The sequence below is a fragment of the Oncorhynchus mykiss genome, chromosome 12, assembly GCF_057628025.1.
Source record: "Oncorhynchus mykiss isolate SJ-2025 chromosome 12, ASM5762802v1, whole genome shotgun sequence".
Taxonomy (NCBI): domain Eukaryota; kingdom Metazoa; phylum Chordata; class Actinopteri; order Salmoniformes; family Salmonidae; genus Oncorhynchus; species Oncorhynchus mykiss.
In genome coordinates, this window is record NC_143033.1 from 74007674 (window position 1) to 74034644 (window position 26971).

A 26971-nucleotide genomic window follows, 5' to 3' on the forward strand; every position below is an offset into this window, starting at 1 on the left:
TTATCCTAATGGTGTTCCACAGAGACCTCCCCTCCCTACCCCGGCCCCTTCATCAAGGTCGGTCAGACACAGAGAGCTATGGAGACACGTAGAAAAGCCTTCTGGAGCTTTTCTGCGTGTGCTTTCAGTCCTTCTGTACATAGTCTCACTACTTTGTTTTCCAGAGGCATGTCTTGTAGGTAGAGAAAGAACACGAGACAACAGCTTTTAGCTTGTATTGCATTTACTGGTCTTACTTCACGTCAAACTCAAATCATCTATTCTAATCACCATCGTCTCCCTGTATCAGACCCTTGCCAGACCACACAGGCACAAACAAGCTGACAAGTAATTCAAATAGACAGAGACTGAGGTCCAGGAACAGACATGTATTTTATTTGTTCACCTTTGTAACATTGCCATGTCATTCACAATCCCTTGTAATTTGCTGCCGGCACAAACAAAATTGGATAGCACTTACATTTCTGTATGTCACTATAGACTTTCATTTAACTGTCACCTGGCACATTGACCTGTGCTGGAGGGGTTCCTACAATATTCTCTCCTTTGTCTCCCCACAATTACAGCACCCAATGCAGTCCAGGTGAAGTGCTGGATATATCTTGTCGTTAGCTGTGGCCATGGTGATAGATTCAATAAGCAAGGCTCTGTCAATCTCAGACAGACTCCTCTTCCAGGAGAGAAGCCTCTGGAGTAACAGTAACGTGGCAGGTTAACACAGTTATGTCTGTGCTTATTATAGCATATGTACAGTACATGCATGAGTCTTGTAGCACTGTGAGCATACATGCATACAGTTGTACAATGTGTGTCAGTACAATTAAAAATGTTTTTTTATTTGTATTTTTATGAACGTTATCATGTAAGCACAGTGAGAGAAAAAAACAGGGAATCAAGTTAACTTCTACAGAACGACGGCACTAGGAACCTTTGATTAAAAGACGGCTCAAAATGTAATTCTCCTGTCATCAGTGACCAGCCCTAGTAACAACCAGGTAGTTTGGTGGTTACACTGGTAACTTAAAACTGAGAGTAAGATAACAATTTTCCAGATATCACAATATAGTACAACTTAGAAACTTGATGAAACATTCTTTAAAAAAAGGAAGGCAAAACTATGCAACTAAATTCAGATCTCTTTCAAGTCGTCACTAATCCTTCATCCTTCTCGTTCTCTGTTTCAAAACAAAAAAAATAGGATCTGTTGCGATCCTGTTTTTTACGTGAAAAACTTTTGAAATAATTAAAGAGAAGGATTACTTTACACACCTGGCACCCATCCACCCCATAACATCATTTAAAGGTACACTAGTTTTTCCCTGATTGGCTCAAGATTTGTGGCTGAAACGTTACACACGCACAAAAATAGTTCAATTTATGCCAATCAGTGAGTCTTTTCCTCGTCTTTTTAATATTGCATTTGCCGTGACCCTCCCTCTCGGTCCTCCAAAATGAAAACAATCAACCATTAGGGCCACACTGTTGATCAGAAATGAAAGCTTCATAGTGCTCCTCTAAGAAACATGAAAACTAGCTTAATCTTTATCCTTATCTATCTCGTCCTTTCAAAACCTTGACATGTTGACAGAGCTTGTATGCCCACTCATACAGTGGAAATCTGGCTGCTCAAAATGGCTGTGAACATTTGTTTAACTGATCTGTAAACTCTTCAGCCAAGGAAAAGAGGGTCCCCTGTGTCACTCCCCATGCACGTTGAAACCATCTTTAGATGTTTCCAGTTTGTGCTCTTACTCTTCATTTGTCAAAACTTAATTTCTCTGACCTGCACATCACATGACCACCGACCATCAAATCAAAAAATCTCAAGACACCCCAACACTGGGCACACACTGGTCGAATCAACTTTGTTTCCACATAATTTCAAGGAAATGACGTTGAACCAACGTGGAATAGATGTTGAATTGACGTCTGTGCCCAGGGGGGATATTTACATATACACTGTTATGTACTGTATATCCTACGTTAGCAATTATTGGACATCAAATCACAATAGCAACTACTATTTATTCCATTAGCATTGTGGTTATTCTATTTCAAAAACAAAAAAATAAACACAATTATATCAACAAGCAATATCCCAGACTAGACCAACCAGTCATTCACAAAGACAAGAAAATATGAAAGGAAGAAACAAAACTGCGAGCCTTGGTTAAAGTTTTTTGTTGTTCTTGTCTAGAACAGCAAATACTACATTGAAAGTAATTCCTGGTGAGTAATACTTTTTTTTCTCAAACAATTTGTATTTAGGCACGTACGACTAAGTCGCTTTGGATAAAAGCGTCTGCTAAATGGCATACTATGTTATTATTATTTTTATTATAAGATGAATAGATTGTGAACACTGTCCCGACAGTCCTTATCATGCATGCTGTGTCACTGTCATCCAAATGTAGTATGTTTCTCCTCTTCTTTACTCTCCTCATCCCTCTATCATATCATTCTTCCAATCCTACTGGGCCCTGTAGAAAGTTATTTGCTGGTTGTCTTCATGCTTGTCTTCACCACAGGGAGCTTACTCTCCAGCCTGATCAGATGCTCTGCCACCTGGTCCTCAGCCACCTCCAGGAAAGCTGCCATCTCTGGGGTGTCTACTCTCACCAGCTCCTCCTCCTCTTCATCCAACTCCAGGACAGCAGCCATCTCTGGGGTGTCTACTACTCTTACCAGCTCCTCCACATCTCCCTCTCCCGCCTGCAGGGCCTCATTCTCGGCCACCTCCACCATCTCTGTGCCCTCTGTGTGCACCACTTCCACGTCTCCATCACGGAACTTCTTCACGTGGAAGGTGAAGGGCGGCACGCGGTACACGGTCGTCTTGGAGCGGGCGTAGACGGTGTGGTCGGGGGTCAGAGACTTCTTCAACATCTCCTTGGAGCCCTTTAGCTTCTCCTTCCGCTCCATGTTGGGGGTCATCTTGTTGCCCAGCTTGCCCATCTTCTTCTCCAGGCTATGCTTGGTCTTCTCTAGCTTGTCGTGGGTCTTCTGCCTGGTCTTCTCCAGGTTATCCCTGGTCTTCTGCTTGGTCTTTTCCAGGTTGTCCTTGGTCTTCTGCGCTCTCTTCTCCCTCTGCTCTTTGGAGAAGGCCTTCTTGATGTTGTCCACGCGCGCCTTGCTGGAGCGTTTTATCTTCTCCGCCCGGGACTCTTCGATGATCTCCTCGATCTCCACCTCCTCGTCTGAGTTGAGGCCAGTGAGCGCCGCCTCGCCCCCCTCCTCAGGTATCTGCTCCAGCCCCCCTTCCACAGAGCAGCCCTCAGCTACATTCTCTGCCACCTTGGATGACTTTAGAGAGGCTTTAGCAGCCTTATTCTCATCCTGTGAAGACACAAAGGAGAGAGTGGATGAGGTTAGACAACAAGAAGAGTCAACATACAAGATAAGTATGAACGTTTATGTTTAAGGCTCCAGTTAGGGTAAAAAAACCCGCAGCAGATCCTGTTTCGCAGCCAGCTGATAGACTAGGACAGTATTACATATTTCTTTACTCTGTTTTACCGTTTTATATTATATTTGTTTTCAAGCATCAGTTTGCAAAGACAATATTAAATCTACCTCATTATATATCAGTGCTCTGAGGGAGATAAGCTGTTCCCATCCTAATGTGTTCATTCATAGGGAACAATGTGTTCACAGAATGGGATTTGTCCAATATATATATATATACACACACATTTTCAAATTGACTGCATGATCATAGAGATTATATTGAAGTGTCACGTTAAAGCCCGAGGCAGAGAAAATGAATTCATATCAATTCATATGAATGTGGGCTCTGAGATGGAAATGAAATTTGACATTTATGTGTGTGATAAATGATTCATCTTCATGGCTTGCCTCAGATATGTAACTTTATATTTATCAGTCGCATAAAAAAAAACATATGAAACATGACTGCTACTGGTGGCCAGCCCCATCTAGTGGTCATACAATACAAACTGACCAAGACTCCAAAATCAGCACAGACAATGAAATACTGTCCAGCCAATAGCACAGACTTTCCATCTGTACCCTAGAATGAATGACTACAATACTTTAAATCAAGTCTTGCCTGAAACCTCTGTTTGTATGTGAACCTGCAGACTGTGACTGATGTAACATTTAAGAGTGAGAGACTTTAGTCAGATTGAAAGTCAAATGTCTAGTTATGTGTTTCCCTGCCGGTTGTGTGATAACCACACCAAAGGGTTAGGTTATGTAATATGCTTACTGAGATGAGCTGTAAAGAGGTAGGACTACCAGTGACATTTGAAAGGTTGTAGGTATCCATCCTTACACTCACTAAGACTGAAAAGCCTATTAGAGAGAAAGAGAGAGAGAGTATGTATGCATGAGATACACCAGGAGAACATTTACCACAGTTATTGCATGATTCAGCGAGGTAGGAGTGTGCAGCGAGGTAGTTTACCAATAGCAGGAAATGCTTTTGTGTCTAGTTGGTTCAGTATGCTAGTTTCAATATTTGGCACCATACCCACCTGTATGACATGCTCTTTCACAAGCTGTTGGAGATTACACTTATTTTGTGTACTGAACATTTACCAATTAGTTTGGCTGAGAAGACCCTGACACTAGTTTCTAGTGTAACCAAAATAACTGCAAATGTTCTCAGTATTTCCAAATGGACTGGATCATACAGTCTTGCACTCCATCTAGGGGACAAGAAAGTTCTAGCAGCCTGTAAAGGGACGCCACATCAGATAAGGCATTGTCTGTTCCTAAAACCAGTACTTCACACTGACATTCACAAATACTCACACACAACCCATCTGTCCAAAACATCCCTTGACACCTATGCTTCTCTGACAGCTGCCACTCACTCAGCGTCTCAGTGATTTTTTTTCTCTCACAACGCTAGAGAAATGTTGTATTACTGAATATCCACTGAGGGAGACCAGGAATATGCAGAGGATGTTGTCCCTCCTAATGCCCTATGCTAATCCTAGCATACCCCTCTGACCCTGCATCCCATAGAGATAGCTATGTCTTTGTTGTCACTGCCCCGCCCTGTCCCATCATAGCACTGCTCACGTCACACTTAACACTTTCCACTGACTCTATGCACACTCACACACTACACTACACACACACACTTTTACACTCAACATATGCTGCTGCTACTCTGTTCTTTATTTTACTCTTATTATTATCTATCCTGATACCTAGTCACTTTACCCTGCCTTCATGTACATATCTACCTCAATTACCTTGTTGATCCGGTACTGGTACTCCCTCTATATAGCTCCATTCTTGTGTATTTTATTTTATTCCTCGTATTACTGTGCCTCGCGTTACCATGTGACTTATAAGATTGTGTTTACATTTGACTTTCACTCATTCTGTAAAATTCTATAGTATCACTTATCTCTTCAAGTGTCTCTTGCTTCTCTATCGCGCTCTCTCTCTCTCTCTCTAAACTCTTTAACCCTGTCTCTCTCGACACTCTCTCTGTCTCTGTACACACTGTCCAGATATAATGTTGGGAAACTGGCCCAGTCCTGATTGTCTGAACTGAGTCACCTTCCTCTCTCCCCTGCCATGTGTGTGTGATCTCACATTGAGAGCATTGTGGGGAATGGGGATAGGTCGGCTTGTAATCAGGGAGTGAAACAATCTGTGTTAGGGTTGGTGAGCTAGGGTTGTCTGTGTTAGGGTTGGTGAGCTAGGGTTGGTGAGCTCATCTCAACTTTGTTTTTTTACTTCTAAGTTTTTTTTTTACCCCAATTTCGTGTTATCCAATTGGTAATTACAGTCTTGTCTCATTGCTGTAACTACCGTACGGAGAGGCGAAGGTCGAGAACCGTGCGTCCTCCGAAACACATCCCAGCCAAGCCGCACTGCTTCTTGACACAATGCCCACTTTACCCGAAAGCTGCACCAATGTGTCGGAGGAAACACAGTACACCTGGCAACCATGGCAACCGTGTCAGTGTGCACTGCGCCCGGCCAGCCACAGGAGTCACTAGGGCGCGATAGGACAAGGACATCCCTGCCGGCCAAACCCTCCTCTAACCTGGACGACGCTGGGCCAATTGTGCACCGCCCCATGGGTCTCCCGGTCGCGGCCAGCTGCGACAGAGCCAGGATTCGAACCCAAAATCTCTAGTGGCACAGCTAGCACTAAGATGCAGTGTCTTAGACCACTGTGCCACTTGTGAGGCCCCATGTTTGCTTTGTGTGTTCTCCATTTCTCTTCCTCTGCCTAAAAATAAAACGCTCATCTCCACTGTCATTCCCCTTTCCCTGTCTACTTTGCAATGTGTCGCGTAATCACACTGCTTATTGATTCCCGAGGCGATGGCTGGGGGAGATAATCCGTCCGTTAGCTGGGTTTGGCCTGTTGACAGAGTTGGGCATAATTTGAGGCACTGCGATGGAACAGATCTGTATCGCTTTAGTCAACTAATTCGTTCAGGAACTGCCAATGTAAAAACAATGCCATGGCAACCCGTCACAGTAATAAGGTTAAAGGTGGAGACTTGCATCATTGTGACACATGAAAGCAGGTTTGTAATGTTTCTTTAACATCTCATGAAAGGTGTACCCATTGTCCTCTCCTACCTCTCCACCCTGCTGTTACCTCATATTAAATCGGTCTTTATCATTTGTTCCTTCCTGTGTAGGTGTACTCCCAGAGCATCTAGCCCTCCTCCACCTCAATTAGTACCACTTTCCTTTCTCCCCTTGTTATCGTCAAGGCAACAATCCCTTGACACTTTCTATTTGTTTCATCATAGTTCAAACAAGCAGCTCGGGATCACAGCTCATGCAAAGCCAAGGCTTTTTATGATAGCTTTCATTACTCTTGTACCGGGGGAGATGTGAGTGTTTTTTGCAATGATGAAATACATTTTAAAAAGTACTTGACTGGAGCAGCGTGCACTGTTAAACAGGATAATGTGATGTTCAAGCCTGCAGCATATGTTCTGAGACAAATTGTGATTTTGAATTCCGTACTTTGGCTTATTCTGACATACTGAACATCATACCTCATCACTGCCAGGCAGATAGTATGTTCATAGGTTTCATATACTGTATTTTTGCATCAGCATTAACCAATACCACACCCTTCCCCTTATTAATCCTTGTGCTGGTCTGACGTTCACAATGGTACTAGTGGAACCTATCATAAAATGGCCATCGCTTCCTTATCTGGTGCTGTGTCCTACTCTGCTTGCAGTGTGTGTGTTTATTTCGGGCTCGCCTTTCCCTCTCTCCGGATTCCATCCACCATTCCCTGGCTACTAGCCACTGTAACATTCTGCCCCCTCCCCTCCCAGTCCTCAACAGGGCAACAGATAAACACAGGAGCATGTCACCACGGCAACCACCATTGTGGAATATCGCCCCAGGTGGGGTGTGAAGATTAGCCTGATAAACGACTATGGAGGATGATGACATCCCAGCGACACCATCGGAGGAACTACTGTACTAAAACGCTACGGTACGGTGTTCTATGGGACAGATTAGATTCAGAACATAACTGTCATCATCATACTAATATCAACAGTCTTGCTATAGCTAAACAGTACATTACCCCTAAGCAGTATGTTGGCCTGGCCTAACACTGATTCCATTGGGGTGATGTAATAAGATGATGGGTGCCTCACCCACCTCGGTACAATGCCACATAGAAACTGAGAGAACAAATTGAGAGGGCAGTTCTCTCTGATGCCAGCCAGCCACTATGTCTAGACTAGGACCCATTAAAAAGCTCTTTCCCCCAACCAGCCCTTGGTTCTTCCAGAGTCAGACCCTGTTGACTCTCAGAACCTTCACTCAGAGCCTCACTGCAGAATAACAATCAGGTGCTGTGAAGTCTGGAACAGGAAGAGGCTGCAGGCAATGGAAAAACTGCTCAGCCGGGCATTCTGGGGAAGTCATCCAAACGTAGGACGCTACATCATTGAGGGCATCGCCATCTCCTGTGTTGAGGTGGTGCCCCGACGCAGCCTGATTAAAATCATGTAGGAAAGGAAATGCACGTCTTCGCAGCCATCAGTAGCTCTCCCTGTGTGTGATTAATGAGAGAGAGAGGAAACCCTGTGTTACCCTCCTCTCTCCTCCCACTCTAGCCGTGGAAAAGTCTGGTCTACATGTGAGTGTGTACGCTACTTTGCTTGAAGGAGTGCCTGTGGAGAATGTGGTTTGTTGAGTGTGTGTGAGTCTTCACAGAAAGAAAGAGGGAGCTCTGTTTGTTAATGTCTCTTTCTTTGCTCGGCTCGAAAGGGAGAGTGGCCTGGGGGGGGGGGGGCTGAATTACAGCTCATGGAAAAGCTGGCAGATGGAGGAGAATTAGCACTGGTTACACTGTGTGTGTGTGTGTGTGTGCGTGCGCGTGTGTGTGCGTGCGGCACACGCATGTTTGTGTGTATGTGGAACAAGAGTGTCTGTAAATCTCTATGTGCAATACTGTGTGTGTTTGTGTACAGTGTGTGTTGGCTATGACAGTGTATCCTATGCAGGGTGCTGAGTCCAGGCAAGTCTATTGCTCATGAGTCGTCTCTCTGAGGGAAACACTCCCTAGGAGGTATTCTGAAAACACACAAACCAGCCTGAGGCCCAGAGAACACAGTAAACAAGTCATGCATTCTACTGACTGAGAATGAAATAACAGAGAGAGAGAGTGTGTGTGTGTGTGTGTGTGTGTGTGAGTGAGTGAGTGAGTGAGAGAGAGAGAGTGAATGAGAAAGAGTGTGTGTGTACTTATTAGAGAGAGAGAGAGAGAGAGAGAGAGAGAGAGAGAGAGAGAGAGAGAGAGAGTGTGAATGGGAGAGAGTGTGTGTGTACTTATTAGAGAGAGAGAGAGAAGAAGAAGGAAAGTTGAATGTACAGTGGTAAACAGGCCTCTTAACATTTAAAGTCTTGCATTCCCCATCGATGCTACATGAAGCCTATCCTGTTTTGGCACCTGAATGCAGCATTTTACTATTAAAACCTTAAAAGGCTTTCTAGTTTGGTTATTTTTCTCTGAGTTTGAGTGTTCTGCCTCTGACTCATAGGCACTGCGGATCATTATTAAGCACACACTAGTTGCCATGGACGACAACAGAGCAAACAGTTGTCCAAACCACAGCTAAAAACTACAGCAGCTATGGCTATAAGGGCACTCTTTCGTCTCCTAGCCAGCCCAGGGCCCCTTTTCTGCAACACAAAGCCACACTCTCAGACTCTCTCTCCTTAGATATCAGTCACAGTCCTATGACATCAGCATTTTATAACGTCAATTAAATAAACCTAATATTAATGTCTGTCTGTCTTTCATGACCTATCAAAAATGTCATGTGGATTTGATAATTGTTGTAGATAAGGAATGTCACAGACTAAATTGTTTTGTAAATTACCGTCCATGCCCTTTTGGATGGAACTGAAGGTTTTCACAACAAAAGTTTTGGGAATGTAGATGAGGACATGTTTGGATTACATTAGGATTGATGCCAACCCTTTACTCTGGTACCCTCCCACATGCATCAGATATTTCACAAGAACAAGAGATGAAGCCTAGTGAGGTAAGAAGTGCTACTTGGGTTTTACTAGGCAATGGACGTCTACCTACAGATGTAGGATCTTAATATGAGCCAGTTCACTACAGCAGGAAAATAATCCTTCAGCAACAGTAAATGTGAATTATTATATGGATTATAATGAATTTACATTTTATTTGTAGGGGTTGATACATTTTCCGATAAGGAATATCAAGTCTGACATTTTAAAATGAAAATTACAATCCTTTTTAAGCCTTGAATATACTACAAGTTTGCATTTCATGCTGTGCAGGAAAATTCTCAGTAACAAAAGCGCAATCAAATTAAGATCCTACATCTGTAATAAATTACCTCTACTACCATCTTAATCAGATGCCCGTGACCTCCCTCCCCCATTCCTCCTGGGGCAGAGATGAGAGGCATGCCTCGTGAGTCACCCTGGCAGCTGTCTGATCCGGTCTAGCCCCAGTCTGCAGTATGCAGCTGTGCCTTCAGCTTTCACAATGACCCATCTGGGCCCCTTCTACGGCAGGAGCAGAGGGTGAAGGGCCCCGGGCAGTTATAAACATGGTGCTAGCAGCTGATGTACTACAGGCTACTGTACATTTCCGTTGCTTAAGCCTCCTATAGGTATAGTATTTTGGGGCTCAACACATTTAACACACGACTATAAGGAGAATCGTTATTTACAAGAAGCTGTTACAGAAGGGAGTGGGGTAGTCTATGCATCCCAGCTCACTATTTTAGTTCAATTAGACGCAGCCAAGGCACAGAGATCAGGTTCTCGTTCCGTCTACCTCGAGCATCCTGGGGAATCCTCATGACCACCATCATGATGCAGTTGAGGAGTACAAAGGGAATTCTGTGCAATGACCCATGACACGTTTTGCTCCTCTCTGATCTCACCATCCCACTATGGCAAACAATGTAACATAGCCCAACTGTGACTGTAACGGTTTTCTTCGTGAGAAGGAGCGTCGGACCAAAATGCAGCGTGTAGATTGCGATTCATGTTTAATGAAAAACCACACTAAACACAAACACTACAAAAACAATAAACGTAACGAAAACCTAAACAGCCTATCTGGTGAAAACACATAGACAGGAACAATGACGTCAGGACACAAAGGACAATCACCCACGACAAACTCAAAGAATATGGCTGCCTAAATATGGTTCCCAATCAGAGACAACGATAAACACCTGCCTCTGATTGAGAACCACTTCAGACAGCCATAGACTTAGCTAGAACACCCCACTAGCTACAATCCCCATAAATACACACCACATACACAAACCCATGCCACACCCTGGCCTGACCAAATAAATAAAGATAAACACAAAATACTTTGACCAGGGTGTGACAGAACCCCCCCCCTAAGGTGCGGACTCCCGAACGCACCTCAAAACAATAGGGAGGGTCCGGGTGGGCGTCTGTCCATGGTGGCGGCTCCGGCGCGGGACGTGGACCCCACTCAATCAATGTCTTAGTCCCTTCTCCTCGCGTCCCTGGATAGTCCACCCTCGCCGCCGACCATGGCCTAGTAGTCCTCACCCAGAACCCCACTGGACTGAGGAGCAGATCGGGACTGAGGGGCAGCTCGGGACTGAGGCAGCTCGGGACTGAGGGGAAGCTCAGGAGTGAGAGGAAGCTCAGGAGTGAGAGGAAGCTCAGGAGTGAGAGGAAGCTCAGGCAGGTTGATGAATCTACCAGATCCTGGCTGGCTGATGGTTTCGGCAGATCCTGGCTGACTGGCAGATCCTGGTCGACTGGCAGATCTGGAAGAGTCTGGTCGACTGGCAGATCTGGAAGAGTCTGGTCGACTGGCAGATCTGGAAGAGTCTGGTCGACTGGCAGATCTGGAAGAGTCTGGTCGACTGGCAGATCTGGGAGAGTCTGGTCGACTGGCAGATCTGGGAGAGTCTGGTCGACTGGCAGATCTGGGAGAGTCTGGTCGACTGGCAGATCTGGGAGAGTCTGGTCGACTGGCAGATCTGGGAGAGTCTGGTCGACTGGCAGATCTGGGAGAGTCTGGTCGACTGGCAGATCTGGGAGAGTCTGGTCGACTGGCAGCTCTGGCTGCTCCATGCTGACTGGCTGCTCCATGATGACTGGCAGCTCTGGCTGCTCCATGCTGACTGGCTGCTCTGGATGCTCCATGCTGACTGGCTGCTCCATGCTGACTGGCTGCTCCATGCTGACTGGCGGCCCTGGCTGCTCCATGCTGACTGGCGGCCCTGGCTGCTCCATGCTGACTGGCGGCCCTGGCTGCTCCATGCTGACTGGCGGCCCTGGCTGCTCCTTGCAGACTGGCAGCTCTGGCGGCTCCTTGCAGACTGGCAGCTCTGGCGGCTCCTTGCAGACAGGCAGCTTTGGCGGCATCCTGCAGACAGGCAGCTCTGGCGGCTCCTTGCAGACTGGCAGCTCCTTGCAGACTGGCAGCTCCTTGCAGACTGGCAGCTCCTTGCAGACTGGCAGCTCCTTGCTAACTGGCAGCTCCTTGCTAACTGGCAGCTCTATGCTAACTGGCAGCTCTATGCTAACTGGCAGTTCTGAACAGGCGGGAGACTCCGGCAGCGCTGTAGAGAAGGAAGGCTCTAACAGCGCTAAACAGGCGGGAGACTCCGACAGCGCTGGAGAGGAGGAGGGCTCCGACAGAGCTGGACAGGCGAGGCGCACTGTAGGCCTGATGCGTGGTGCTGGCACTGGTGGTACTGGGCCGAGGACACGCACAGGAAGCCTGGTGCGGGGAGCTGCTACCGGAGGGCTGGGGTGTGGAGGTGGCACAGGATGGGTTAGACCGTGAAGGCGTACTGGAGATCTTGAGAGCGGTGCTGGCACAGGACGTGCAAGGCTAGGGAGGTGCACAGGAGGCCTGGTACGTGAGACTGGCACCATCTTCACCAGCCGACTAACACGCACCTCAGGACGAGTATGGAGCGCTGACCCAGGTGCCATCAAATCCCCGACACGCTCCGTCGGGCGAATTCCATGTTTGAAACACCAACACAGCAACTCCCTCATTTCTCTCTCCTCCAATTTCCCCATTAACTCCTTCACAGTCTCTGTTTCGCTCACCTCCAACACCGGCTCTGGTCTCCTCCTTGGCTCCTCACGATAAACAGGGAGAGTTGGCTCAGGTCTGGCTCCTGACTCTGCCACACTCTCCCTGAGCCCCCCCCCAAGAAATTTTTGGGGCTGACTATGGGGCCTCCGTCCGCGCCGCCTTGCTTGCTTCGCAAACTCCATTCTCCTATATCCTTCCGCGCACTGCTCCATCGAATCCCAGGCGGGCTCCGGCACTCTCCCTGGGTCAACCGCCCACCTGTCTATCTCCTCCCAAGAAGTATAGTCCATACTGTACTCCACTTTGGGCTGTTCTTGCCTGTTGACACGCTGCTTGGTCCCTTTGTGGTGGGTGATTCTGTAACGGTTTTCTTCGTGAGAAGGAGCGTCGGACCAAAATGCAGCGTGTAGATTGCGATTCATGTTTAATGAAAAACCACACTAAACACAAACACTACAAAAACAATAAACGTAACGAAAACCTAAACAGCCTATCTGGTGAAAACACATAGACAGGAACAATGACGTCAGGACACAAAGGACAATCACCCACGACAAACTCAAAGAATATGGCTGCCTAAATATGGTTCCCAATCAGAGACAACGATAAACACCTGCCTCTGATTGAGAACCACTTCAGACAGCCATAGACTTAGCTAGAACACCCCACTAGCTACAATCCCCATAAATACACACCACATACACAAACCCATGCCACACCCTGGCCTGACCAAATAAATAAAGATAAACACAAAATACTTTGACCAGGGTGTGACAGTGACGGCTTCACATGAAATGAAGCAGTGGAAATACACTCTCACCTTTGCCACCAGGACCTCTCCCTTTCCAAACTGAATTCCAGACAGCCAGGTTGAAAAAGTTCCCTGTATTCTATTTGGGCACAATTGTGGTGTAATGGTACATCATGTTTGACACCGGAAGGGAGTTCCTTGGGATTTCTTTCAGAGCTATGTGTGACCTCACCACACAGGAGTCTGGCGGGGATATATCCCTTTCCAAGGCTCAGCGAATCCCCTCAACCTCTCTCTATGACTACAGCCACTGGAATCCCTACAACTACAACCACTGTCAACATGGCATCACCAGCCATCATGGAACCTTTGCCTTTCCACACGTTTCTCTGTAGGACTGACACGTCTGACTCTCTAACGTGGTGATTCCTACAACTACAACCACTGTCAACATGGCATCACCAGCCATCATGGAACCTTTGCCTTTCCACACGTTTCTCTGTAGGACTGACACGTCTGACTCTCTAACGTGGTGATTCCTACAACTACAAACACTGTCAACATGGCATCACCAGCTATCATGGAACCTTTGCCTTTCCACACGTTTCTCTGTAGGACTGGCACGTCTGACTCTCTAACGTGGTGATTCTGTAACTTCTGTACTGAGATCTGCTCCCAGCGTCTAACATTAACACCAGGTTGACAGTTTAGATATAAAGTCTGTATCAGATCGCATCGGGCTGTAGTAATGATTAATGGAGCCATCGTTCCTGCCTAATAACATAAGACACACATCAAGCCATTAATCCTGCGTCATGTCAGTCTGCCTTTTGTTCTAACTGTCTCCACTGCGTAACTGATTCTGCTTTATCTAAAGGGCACATCCTTGGGGAAGGGAGGGGTATGTTTTAATAGGAAAAGTTTGACATTCGAGGAAGAGCTTTTGTTCTCAGCCTTTGTCTGCTCGTCAGGTGTGCAGCAGCCTCTGTTTTGGTTTACACTATCAGACTATCCCTGGAGTTTATTGGGACCAACACAATCCAACGTGTTCTCCTTCCCCTCGTCCTCCTCTGGTGGAAGGTTATGCCACCCGAGATGACTGATCAATGTCCTATTATGAGATATGCCAGAGTTGTCAGAATCTCTACTGCTGAAGTTCATATCTCATAGTTGACATCAACATACCTGGGTGGGAGGCATTAGTTATATTACCTGCACTTAAATGTCTTCCCTCTCAGAGAGAGAGGTGTTAAGTAGTTCTAGGCAGTGGTGTGTCTTAATAAGGGTGAAGTATTGGAAGAGTAATAACAACTAAAGCCAGTGTCAAAACCTCCATCCACCCACGAAAGCTCCTTAATAAGAAACCATTTTAAAAGCTTGATCAGTCTAATGCCCTCTGTGTGCAGTCTGCTAGTTTAATAATCCGAGTTATGAGTGGCCATAACCCACCCAGTGCCCTGCCTAGATCTCAGTGACAGGATATAACTCACAGGGCAGTGCCAGGGACACACAGTCCGAGCAGCAGGCACATGTCACCAGCTAACACAGCTGCACCTGGAACTGCAGGACACACTCTCTGAATACACATATGTTATGCACTGTGTTTTGATGTTGACATCTGAATAGCCGCACACAATCACAAAGACACAGGTGTGCACACACAGAGATACAGAAACACGGAGGCACATCCACACACACACACACACATACACTGACACCATCGTTCTGTGCTGCTGCCGGTGGCTAAATCAAGTCTCACTCTATGAAACAGGACCCTCCGCCATTCCATTCCACATCGTTGCAAGAGTATTTATAATCAAAGCACCAGAGCAGATTTTCTTTTACACGGTTTCTGAAAAATTTGGCTGAGTTATTACAATCTTGGCAGTGGCCTTTGAAGTAACGGCTAGAGCGTAGGCTACCACGTACAGTAAGTAACATGTTTTCAGTGGTTGCCTCAGCTCCCACAATTCTGTTGACTGGAATTGGAACAAAATATCTGTTGACCAACCCAGGAACGTTGAGTGGCAGATGGACAGGTGCCCTGACCTTTAGCTTGCCTGGCAAATCATGTCTTCTGTTGTGGGAGCGAGGCCTGTAAGCCAAGAGGGCAGTGGGTGGTTGAGCCCAGTGTAGACGTCTGGGTCATACGAGTAGTTCATGTTTGTATATCTTAATAAGTACAGCTCACAGTGACTTCATCTGGTCCCCTTAATTTGGTCCTCAAGTGCAAGAGTAAAGGCTTTGACCCATACACTCGCTCAAAAGTACACACACATGCACTCATTGACAGGATGAGAGCTGAATTAGCTAATGGGTAGCAGGAAACAACAGTCTTGTGGGTCTGCGAGTCAGACGACAACAACAAGTGATGCTGTTTCCCAACAGGACCCCACCTCTCGCCCCCAACAGCATCAAAATGAGCCCAGCGTGAACCATGCACATTGTTAACAATGCTGCATGTGCTCCAGCTGTAAAGTCTACTGCTAATATATAAATAGGCATGGACAAAGAGACACACACTACAGTGGTTTCAGGGTAATATACTGTGTTCAGTTTGGCAGTGTCTGAGGGCCACTGGCCTTCGGCCTCAGGAATAGCAGGGGTCCTCTTTCTGCTGCACATATCCCACTGGCAGTGATATAAAACCCTGTACGCAAGAGTAACACTGTCTATCAGCCAATCCCTTATCAAGCCTTCACACAGCCATGTTGCCCAGATACTAGCTATGAGACAGATCTGTAAACCTTCATGAACCCATTGATCTTTGTAAAGAAAGTATTAGAAGGAGCATAGCTTTTACCAATTAGTATTTGTTGGGGGTGACTGGGTGTGATAGGGTGGAGCAGGGGTCTTCAACAGGTGGCCCATCTGTTTGGGCTTCATTCTGTCAATTTGCAGTCTACAAATGATTATAATCATGTTCCGTCCCCCAGATCATCCACTCAGAATCTAGTTGGGGACTCTAATGGTAGAGGGAGGTGTAAAGAAAGACAGAAGAGAGGTGGATAGAACCACCACCGCTGGGGGGCATATGTAGTCGGGTTTTAGCGGCACGCTGCACTACCACCAGACCAGACCCCGGCAAAGCACTCCTAGATCTGACAGAACTGTGTAAGCAATAAGGCTGAAAGTCTACCAAGCTCTCTGAGTTAATAGGTGGAGCTAAATGATTGAACCTATCCAGTCATGTCTGGTATATCTGTTTCTATATCCGTGTCTTGTGGGGCCAGGGGTTGATTTGAAATCAGGCATACATTGCCTGATTACATTACATACATGATACTGTGATGTGAAACCTATGCAAGTGCACCTTTCACAGCGCTTTTTGATCTTTCCCAAGTATAAAAAGGAAAGAAAAACAAAATGAATGACAGCTCAGTGCTCTTGGCTGAACTCCTCCTAAAGCCAGAACAGATATGAGAGAAGAGGGAGATAATCATTAGAGGAGCACAGACTGCTACGCTTTGCCAATAGATACAGTCCATGTAGCTAGCTGGCTCCAGGCTGTTCCAGTCTGATCTTGGGCCATGATAAAGATGGTGATGATGGGAGGGAGAGCCAACAGAGAGAGCCTGTGGTTTGGAGTGAACTCAGGATGTTCAAGGAAAATCCACACCGGAGGAAAGAAGAGGAACATTTTATTTGACGCAAACATACAAGAATGTAGGATCTCCTTGTCAAAACGAGGGCTCCCCCTTTTTCCTGGCATATTATGGCTGTGGTCTTCCTTCTGTTTCTGTCCATACAACATTTAGGATCCCCTGAATACTCGGGCAGACATCTTAGAACAAAAATAACAATAAAGTGAGTGGAATTACGGTGAAAGGGCATGAAGGGATACACTTCAAATAAACTGTACATGAACGGCTTACCAAAACTGATATAATACTCCTGAATTTGCACTCAACATAGAACATAACACCATGTCAGTGTGTCATTCAGAAATGTGAACAGTGCGGGAGAGGGTCAGTCAACTAACGTTTCACACACGCAAACGCACAATGACCCAAGTAATGAATCTCTCGGCCAGTGTTCTACAGAAGAGCTGACACGCAACAGTGAAATGTAGAGCCTGCCAGACATCTCTCCACAAGCTGCAGGAACCGGAGGGTGGGGGGTGGTGGGGGTATGAGTATGGATGACAGGAAAGGTTGACCCGGAGGGGAGTGAGAGACAGTGAGGGAAGGTGGGAGATTCCAAGGGGATGAATCAGTGCCAACTTGGTCTGCTGTCTACCTCTCCATTCCTCTCTCTCTCCACCCTACTGTACGTTATCATCACACCCCTCCCGGGTTCCCCCACAGTGATCACAGTGAGTCTGGGAGGACAGGTTAGTCCCCGACTAGACCATAGAGGGGTCACAAGCTTGAGTTAATTGGTTCTGAAGTGCTGCCATGTTTGCCTGGGGTTGGAGACAGAGACTGGGGGAGACAAGCTGTAACTGAGAAGTTGGATGTCTCCTGTGATACAGGACTGTCACTGTCCCCTGACTCCGTCCCCTGACTCTGTGCCAGAGCAGTACAGGGATGCTGAAGAGGCTCATCCATCATAGACACACATATCCTCACAAAGTATGGTGATCTTGAGTCTTCAATAACAGATGAATGAGTGGACTGACCATGCTACACCCTCAATGCAATGATCAGATGGGCGGAAGGCCTTGGTCCACAGACACCTCTGAAGCATCCCTGGAGGAGGGGAGGGGAGGAGTAGAGAGAGAGGGGGGTGGGGTGATAAAAGATGGGTCAAGGGACATTTGAAGTTGAGAGAGGGCCATGAGATGTAGCTTTATCCTAGGCTGCCACAACACTGTCAGCTGCTGGGACCCAGAGCGAGAGAGAGAGAGAGAGAGAGAGAGATTGTGTGTGTGTGGATTGTGTGTTCTTCTGTCGATCCAGGTTTAATTATAAAGCATCCCTGTCAGTATGTTTCCCTGATGCTAGTAACATGAAAGGATGTGACTATTCTCAGAGTGTACTCACACGAGAGAAGAACAGCTGTGGTTGACGCCAGCATAAACTCACACAGGCAAATCACGGAACATGCACGGACAGAACATGGAACACTTGACTTGACACTTGACACTATCAGCAGTTGAAAACGTAAGGTTATTTGCGTAACCCCAGTTCTCTGATGATGGACATGAGATGTATCACATGTGGGGTTTGCTAGGACCGCCTACTCTCTCGAAAGTACCTATCAAATGTGTCTGTTGGGGACAGACAGGTAGAGTGGAAAATGTGGTGAGAGACCATAAAAGGAGCCAGTCTCCCGCTGTCTGGTTATTCTCAAGCATAATTATCTTCCTCACACTCTTGCGAGTAGGGGAATGATATAGTCACTGCTCCACGACAAAAACTGCAAAAACAGAGAGTGTGCATCAGTATCTGGCAGGCCTGTTTTTTCTTCTCTCTCACTGGCTATGCCTCTCTCTCCAAGTGAGGATGGATAATTGCTGATATGCTAAGCCAGCAGCATACCACCCTACATCCCACTACTGGCTTGCTTCTGAAGCTAAGCAGGGTTGGTCCTGGATGGGAGATGCTGCTGGAAGTGGTGTTGGAGGTCCAGTAGGAGGCCCCCTTTCCTTGGGTTGAATTATTTTATCCCAGGGCAGTGATTGATTGCCCTGTGTAGGGTGCTGTCTTTTGAATGGGACGTTAAACAGGTGTCCTGACTCTCTGTGGTCACTAAAGATCCCATTGTTGGGGTGTTAACCCTGGTGTCCTGGCTAAATTCCCATCTGGCCTTCATACCATTATGTCCACCTAATCGTCCCCAGCTTCCAATTGACTCATTCATCCCCTGTAACTATTCCCCATGTCATTGCTGTAAATGAGAATGTGTTTTCAGTCAATCTACCAGGTTAAATAAAAATATAAAAATAAGCCCTGCATGACGATAGCTGCCAGGACTAGTCATAAGCAGGATTTTAACTGCCGACCGGGAAATCAATGGGCTCGAAGATGAAGAGGGAAAGGATTGGTATCGCCCGGGCATCCAGGGGCTCCACTTTTCCTTTGTCTGTTAAGCTGGATATTCTCAGCCAAAGTGTCATTTCTCCCACCACCACTAGGCTCATGGTACGACCACATCCTTGGATGACACTACAGGAGGCATGGATGCTATGGTCTGTAATCATACAGATCTCCTCCCAAGCATCTGGGTCTAGGGCCTCCAAGTTCAGTTTCTTCCTCACCTCCACCAGTAACTCAGCCGGATATTACTCAACAATAAAGAGGTCCCGTTGAGAGCTCTAAATGCTTGGGCCAAGACCATGTTAGTTTTCTGAAAAACAGAGGCAGTGAGGCGCTGGTGTCGTTAGTAACACAGCACATGGGGATGAGTTGGTGAGCCAGTGATGGCTGCACCATGGGAGAGTTGCCAAAACTATATTGTGTATGTCCAGGCTTGGGGTACCCTTAGCAAGAATTCTGCTAGTGATGGGTTTTTCCCACAAGCCCTTAGCTTCCCTGAGGCAAGCTGGTACCGCAGGGAGCAATTCCTTTAATGGGGCTGTATGGGACTGGAGTCTCTTTCTGTCGTATAGGTCCCTTGACGGGCCCTGAGCCCGCTTGCAGATACTGTATGAAGGAGCCCAAACTCTATTGGAGGAAGGGCAGCTCCACTGCTCTCGGGCCGTCAGGTCAGCTGACCTGAGAGGGCGGGAGAACGTGATCGTAATCTCAATGATCTCCGTGAGATTAATCCCATCGTCATCCTCATCATCCCCTAACTCACCCTCCCCCAACACTACGTCGTCAGACAGTGAGGGGAGGGAGTCAAGGCTATCCACCATGACCTCGCCCCAACTGGGCTTAGTTGCGGAGAGCTGAGCCTCAGCTATCGCTGTTGGCTCGAAGACAAAGAGGGGCTATTGAGATACAAGCACGTTTCAGACCTTTTCTCGTAAGCACTCCGCAGTGCTCACAGGACTCAGGGTCCTCGAATAGAGGATGGGAATCTTTCCTGCTTGACCTATGTCACTCAAACACACACACACACACACACACACACACACACACACACACACACACACCAACGAGCTGAGAGCATTTGCCACAGAGACAGTGGAAAGGAGTGAAACCTGACTCAGAGCCAGTGTTGATTCACCATGCTGTCACTCTCTGGCCGAGCTCCTCCAATATCCTTTAACCCGACACCATGCAGTTGCTGGCAATAAATAGAGCTGGGACTGAACCGTGTAGGACTACGGCAACATGAAGGCCACAGTTCACACAACTGACTACTGGTAGAGTCACAGTTCAGACAGTTACAGTGGTGTGGAGTGGAGTCACAGTTGACAGTTCAGACAGTAACAGCAGTGGCATTCACCATTCTGAAAGTACATTCAGTAACATAGGGGTCAAATTTCATTGGGTAATATGGGAGTCAAGGTTAACACAGTAACAGTTCAACAGTAAGTATTAGTTAGTTGTTTTGAATGGCAAAGCACAGGGGATGTAGAGGATGAGGAACTAAATGTGACAGGAATTTTCAGCTCCATCCATGGCTTTTTTGGAACTTGATGAAGCATGAATTTAAGGAAATGACAAGGCATCAGTAAACAGAGAAACCAAAAAGTGTTGTAATACTTTTCACTTCACATTGGGTTGCTCGCACGCACACAGACTGTAAAAGAAGTCAGAATGCCTCAGACAGAATCCAGGACTGGGCGATAGGAGCAGCGTGTCAAACAGCAGGGGGGCCCTCCTTTACTGAGGTAATTTATTAAGACCGGCCGTCTCCGATTGGGTTCCTGCTAAATGCCAATAATGTAACCTAGTGCCACAGTGGACATTCCAGGACAGGGATCTGAAAATAAGACCGCAAGCCAATGCGGTCTTTGGTAATCACTCTTCCCAAATATGTCAATGTTTTATAAGGCATTATACTGACCTCCTCTATAGGCATTTCTAAAGATTAAAAGACAAAATATATAATTTAGGCATTAGACAAAATGTATTTTCCAAATAGGTCCTTCCTCTGCTTTCTTCTCCTCTGGTTGATATACTGTACTGCAATCATGCCAGCTAATAAGAGCAAAACTGAGTTCAAATACAATTTAAAATATCTCAATTACTTTCACATGCATTCAAAGCAAGTATTCAGATATATTTTCTTTGAAAAGACAAGTAGTTTAATATTTTAATGCATTTGGAAATATACTTTGGAAGTATTTGAAATACTGAAAAACACTTACTCAAAAACACTCCCATGCATTTAACACAGGTATTTGAAAATAGTATTTGAAATAAGTATTTGAAAACGATGTCAAATACAATTTGGCAGACTATTTGGTTTTTACAAATAACCATTAAAATACTCAAATAAAAGTACTTGTTTTGGGCTGTTTATCAGAAAATCCTCAAATACACAGAAAAAGTATTTTAAATACCAAATACTCAAAGGCACATGTATTTGTAGCCAGGTCTGAATAGGAGACAAGACATCACTGAACTTGCCCCCTGCCAGGTTGCAAGCTACCAAAAGTCTCGCCCTGCCATGAGGCTGCCAGCTGCAAGCCATTAGACAGACATTGCAGCACGCAAGGCTAAAAAAACACCAGCCCATGGAGTAGCAGGCTGCCACAGAGAGAGGGGCTGTTCAGACTCAACTCTCTGCCACTCATTCACACTCTCTCCCTTCCCTTTCCCTCACTCATCACAACGGAATCCCTCTGCTTGACTAGGACTTTATGTATGTACACTGGAGTGGTGTGACTGGGAGGTATACAGCCTGGCAATCTGTAATTAGGCTACTCTGTATTGAGACACAGGGGAAAAGTACCCCCACTGGTTGCTATGGAGAGGGCAATACAAAGAGACAGCCATACATGTGAGGGGGGAACGTAGGAATGCATACCAGGGCATACTCAAGTTTATATTGAGCATGAAACAATACATGTACTGTATTTTACCTCACTGTATACGCTCAGGTAAAGCGAAGCTAAATACCCCCAAGCGCATACTGTAAACAAATAAATTATAACTCTGGAAATCAATGGTAATGCAGAAAGTGAGTACAAAAATACAAATGAATTAAAAGAAACGCTTTGAAAGCAGCTTGGTTAGCCCTGCGAGGAGAGTTGTAGGCTACAGCTACTTATAGTAGAGTAGAGCTGACTCTTTCCACAGTTCTATATTCACACAGAGTTATTGTGGGTTTTCCAGCCAGTTAGGCCATGATGAATAGGCAGCATGGCACCGCTTCAAGACTAAAATGTCTTCATCTTACACTGTGTTGAGGCTTTCAACTATCTGTCACAATCAGTCGTCATAGGTCGGGCGTTGGTTTAATCACATGTGGACCACTACTGTGTTTATGGTGTCATCTTATGATTTGGTCCCACAGGTCTGGCTTTATATAGCATTAGCCGCATTGGTCAACCATGAGACACTGTGGTCTGGGAAAGGTCAATGAACTCACTCCATGTGTCATTATTCATACAAACTACCGCACCGGGCAGACGTCAATTCAACATGTATTCCACGTTGGTTCAACGTCATTTCATTGAAATGATGTGGAAACAATGTTGGTTCAACCAGTATGTGTCCAGTGGGACTAAGATGAGTATCACTACTAACTAACACACTTGACATGCATAGCCAATCTGTGCAATATAATTTCCTGTTGGTAGACAGTGTTTGGAGTTTTTCAGAAAGGGCTGAATCCTAAGTTGGGATACATGCACGTAAATCTTTGACATTATGTTTTAGTAGAAAGTATAAGTTACACACACACACATCTCAAATGATAAATTACACCATCGCATCAGCATTCAGCTCTCAAGCAAGAGCTTCCTCTCCTGTATGAGTGTTTCTCTACTCCAGTCCTCGAGTACCCCCTAACACATTTGTATTGTTGCCCCGGACAAGCACACCTGAATCAACTTGTCAACTAATCATCAAGCCCTCTAATGAGTTGAATCAGGTGTTTTTGTCCGGACCTACAGCAAAAATGTGTACGGCTGGGTTTCCTCGAGGTTCGGAGCTAAGAAACACTGTTCTAAATACCTCACTGGTCTAAATACCTCACTGGTCTAAATACCTCACTGGTCTAAATACCTCACCGGTCATGGAAAGCCTGAGGCCGAATAGCTTTGGCCAAGTATACCAGCTAGAGCAGTACCAGTTTAGGGTAAACTCATCCTTGAGTGAAGAGTCACTCACTCTGGTGAGAGAATGTTAAAACAGTTGCTGTAACGTTATAATAAAGTTCAGAGTGTATTTCGCACTGGCTCATGATTTTCCCATGCATCATGGAGAATTCACCCAACCCTGTGGTGGAATCTAGTGGTCTTGTAGAAGGTTTCTCCACCTCACATCTGAAGCAGCCTACTACAACCCACTGCTACAATCTACCATACACAAGAGGCTGTGTATCCATCTTTTGATCCACTCAAACACTGATACACTGCTAACACTTTCTAATAACTTTCATGGATAAGCATTACTAAACTACATATATGCTACCTTAATTTTTCCACTCTGTCACCGCAGAGAATTTTCCTGCGCAGCAGAAAATTTAAATTGTATTCTGTTCAAGATTTTTTTAAAGTTTGTAATTTCCACTTAAAAAATGTCAGACTTGATTTATCCTAACTAAAAATGTATCAACCCCTACAAACATGTCCATTAATTATAATCCACATATTAATTAACATTTCCTGTTCCAGCAGCATTATTTCCTGCTGTAGCAAACTGGTCAAAAAAAGATAGCACACCTGTATTCAGCCTGGCCTCAGAGCCTGTTGGTATGAATACACACCCCTCTGTTTCCCACTCTCACCTGGTAGATGAGAACCTTGAAGTGTCGTCTCTTGAGCAGCTCGTTCTCGTTGCTCTCCAGCTTCTTGATCTGGCCCGCCTGCTTCTCCAGGTTGGTGCGGACCGTCTTCACGTTGACGCTGACCTTGCGCACCTTGTCCAGCATCTTGTTGACGGTGTTGGCTGTGCCAGTGTGGCTCTTGGACAGCTTGGCCAGCTCTCCCTGGATGCAAGAAACAGACTTCTCCATGTCCTGCTGTCTGGTCTCCAGCCCGTTCTGGGTCTGCTGGATCTGGTCAACCACCCCGATGATCTTGTCTAGCAGAGTCAGCACCATGACACCGTTTACCTGCGCCTCACTCTTGGTGCCCGAGCCCGTGGCCAGCACCAGGTCCACATCTTCTGAAAGGTCGTCTTCATCGCTGTCGGTGGCGGGCTGGACCGCTGCGGACACCAGGGACACCTCCTCGTCGTCGTCAGACACCTCGGTCAGAGCCACTCGCCCCTTCTGCAAGCCTGCTGGATCCGCCATGGCTGTCAAGTCCAAACACACACCGCTCAGCTCTCACGCTCACTCAGGATAAAAATACACTACCGGGAGAACAAACTTTGAGGGGCCACCCTGACCAAAATTCTAATCCAAATACTTTTCCTTTCTATGAAGGGACACTTCCACTTCCTTGGCGTTTTTCCTCTTCCCAATTTCAAGTCTACTTGTCTTCTTGCTGTATTTCTTTTCCTCCTTTTTCTCTTATTCTCAGTCTTTCTCTCTATCTGTCTTTGCGTCTGCCCTGGGATGCTGGCCAACCAACGGGAGTGGAGCCTCTCACTGCTGAGGCATGTGTGTCCTGACTCAAATGACAGGACTCCCTATGATACCACCCAGTCAAACTTTTCCTTTCCTACAGCCGGCCCCCAGTCCACCCCACCCGCCCCCCTGCTCCTGGGGCTCCACCCCATCCCCTGCCCAGCCTGAGGGTATAAAAACCTAAAGCCCTAGTGGTTGGGCAGAGCCTGGCAGACCCCGCCCCGGTAGGGACTGCCAGAGGGGAGGCAGGGGAAGGAGCCAAACATGCACACAATGGCACAGATTAAGTGCAAGGTTTTAAATTCCAGTCACTTGCATAATTCATTTAATCAAATCTGTAATTTCAAATATCATACCACATGGTTGAGTCAGAATAGAGTTTTGGCTAAACATGTTCTATAACTGGGAATAGAGCCCAACAGTGGAGGTGTCATAATACCCATAAAACCTAGCGGTCAAACAGGGAAATGGTTCCATTTGTTTTCCCACCATACATTTTTCCCATAGGGAATTTTTAGAAACATTTAAAATAAGAGATGTGCTTCGTGTAGGCTTACCCAGGCATGATGTTTTGATAACCATATAAATCTCTCTCGGACAAGGTGAATTTATCAATATATTCTATTTACTCTCAGAATTGAAAATGCTAATTAGTATCAAAGTAGACATGCAAGACTACAAATCCCTGCAAGCTCCTGCATGTCATCTCTAGCTGACACCTTTGCTAACAGGTATTGTGTCAATTTAAAACTTGGACAAAACAGTTCACAGAATTGTCAATTTAAATACATTTTGCTAATTTATTCATTGTTAAACCTAGATAGGATTTTTTTTTTTTTTTACCTTTGCCTTGATTCGGCAGTCTCGTCCAGATCATCATGGCATTTGTAGTTCTTCATGAGAGCCACATTAGCAGCTAATTAGTATTTCATTTTTGAGGGGGTATTTATTAATAAAAGTCACCTTGTCCTAGAGAGATTTACACGGTTTACATCAAAACGTCACGCCAAGGTAAGCCTACACGAGACACAACCCTAATTTGAATTATTTCTAAAATCTCCTATGGGAAAAATGAATGGTGGAAAAACAATTGGAACCATTTCCTTGTTTGACTCCAACCTGTAAATTACAAAAATGTAAATGAGACAGAGAATAGGGAAAGAAACTCAGAGTAAGGTTAAAAAAATTAAAAAAACATGGATTAATTTAATATAGCAGTACACGCACACACACAGACTTTTATCCGCTATATTTGTCCAAGTGTTATTTATGTTTAGGCGGTGGTAGACAGACCAAACAGACCCCACCTTAATATCGTCTCCTTATAGAAATCTATTTGTAAGCAATGTGGACTCTCTTTCTTGGGATCCTACATGTCTTGCATAAAGAGGATGAAAAGTATGGTGATTTACACTGTTGTTTAGATCTCCAGCAGAGGGCATATTATCTTCATGGGCCCTCCACATTGTGAAGTTGCACACTGTCATTTTTCAGCAATCAATTCCAATGACAGTAAGCGAACACATTCTTGTCAGGTCAATGCTAGTCAGTCACTCAACTTTACATTTATGGCCATTCCTGTTTCCAAATATACATTTTCTTCATTACAGGGTTCGTGGTAAATGTTTCGACCATTCACAATTAGGCAGGCCAGCAATCTCACAAGTATGGGGACACCGGAGTCCAACTTACTCACACAGGACAGGCCCATCTACACACACTAGCAGCAAGCTGCTCAAAGAGAACAGGAAATATGTCAGTATCTAGTCTAAGTGCACTTAGACTAGAAGTGCCACATCACAATCACAGACACTACTAGGTGTTGGTATAGTTGCCCCCAGAGCTATATATTTAGAATAAATACATGGCTCCGTTTGCCCCAAACCTCTGCTTCATGGTCAGATACAGTGCCTTCAGAAAGTATTCACACCAATTGTCTTTTTCCACATTTTGTTGTGTTACAGCCTGAATTTAAAATGTAATACATTTAGATGTTTTTGTTGTCCCTGGCCTACACACAATAAATCAAATCAAATTTTATTTGTCACATACACATGGTTAGCAGATGT

General features: G+C 45.7%; 1 protein-coding gene across 1 annotated transcript; it reads right to left on the reverse strand.

Annotated features, from left to right (window-relative positions):
- Positions 1–353: 353 nt before the first annotated feature.
- Positions 354–25057, reverse strand: LOC110538196 (caveolae-associated protein 1). The gene is made up of 2 exons (XM_021624847.3): positions 24117–25057; positions 354–3336 (listed from the first exon to the last, which is right to left on the reverse strand). Exons 1-2 carry the CDS (start codon positions 24624–24626, stop codon positions 2491–2493), a joined length of 1356 nt encoding a protein of 451 aa, XP_021480522.3. The 5' UTR covers positions 24627–25057; the 3' UTR covers positions 354–2490.
- Positions 25058–26971: the final 1914 nt, after the last annotated feature.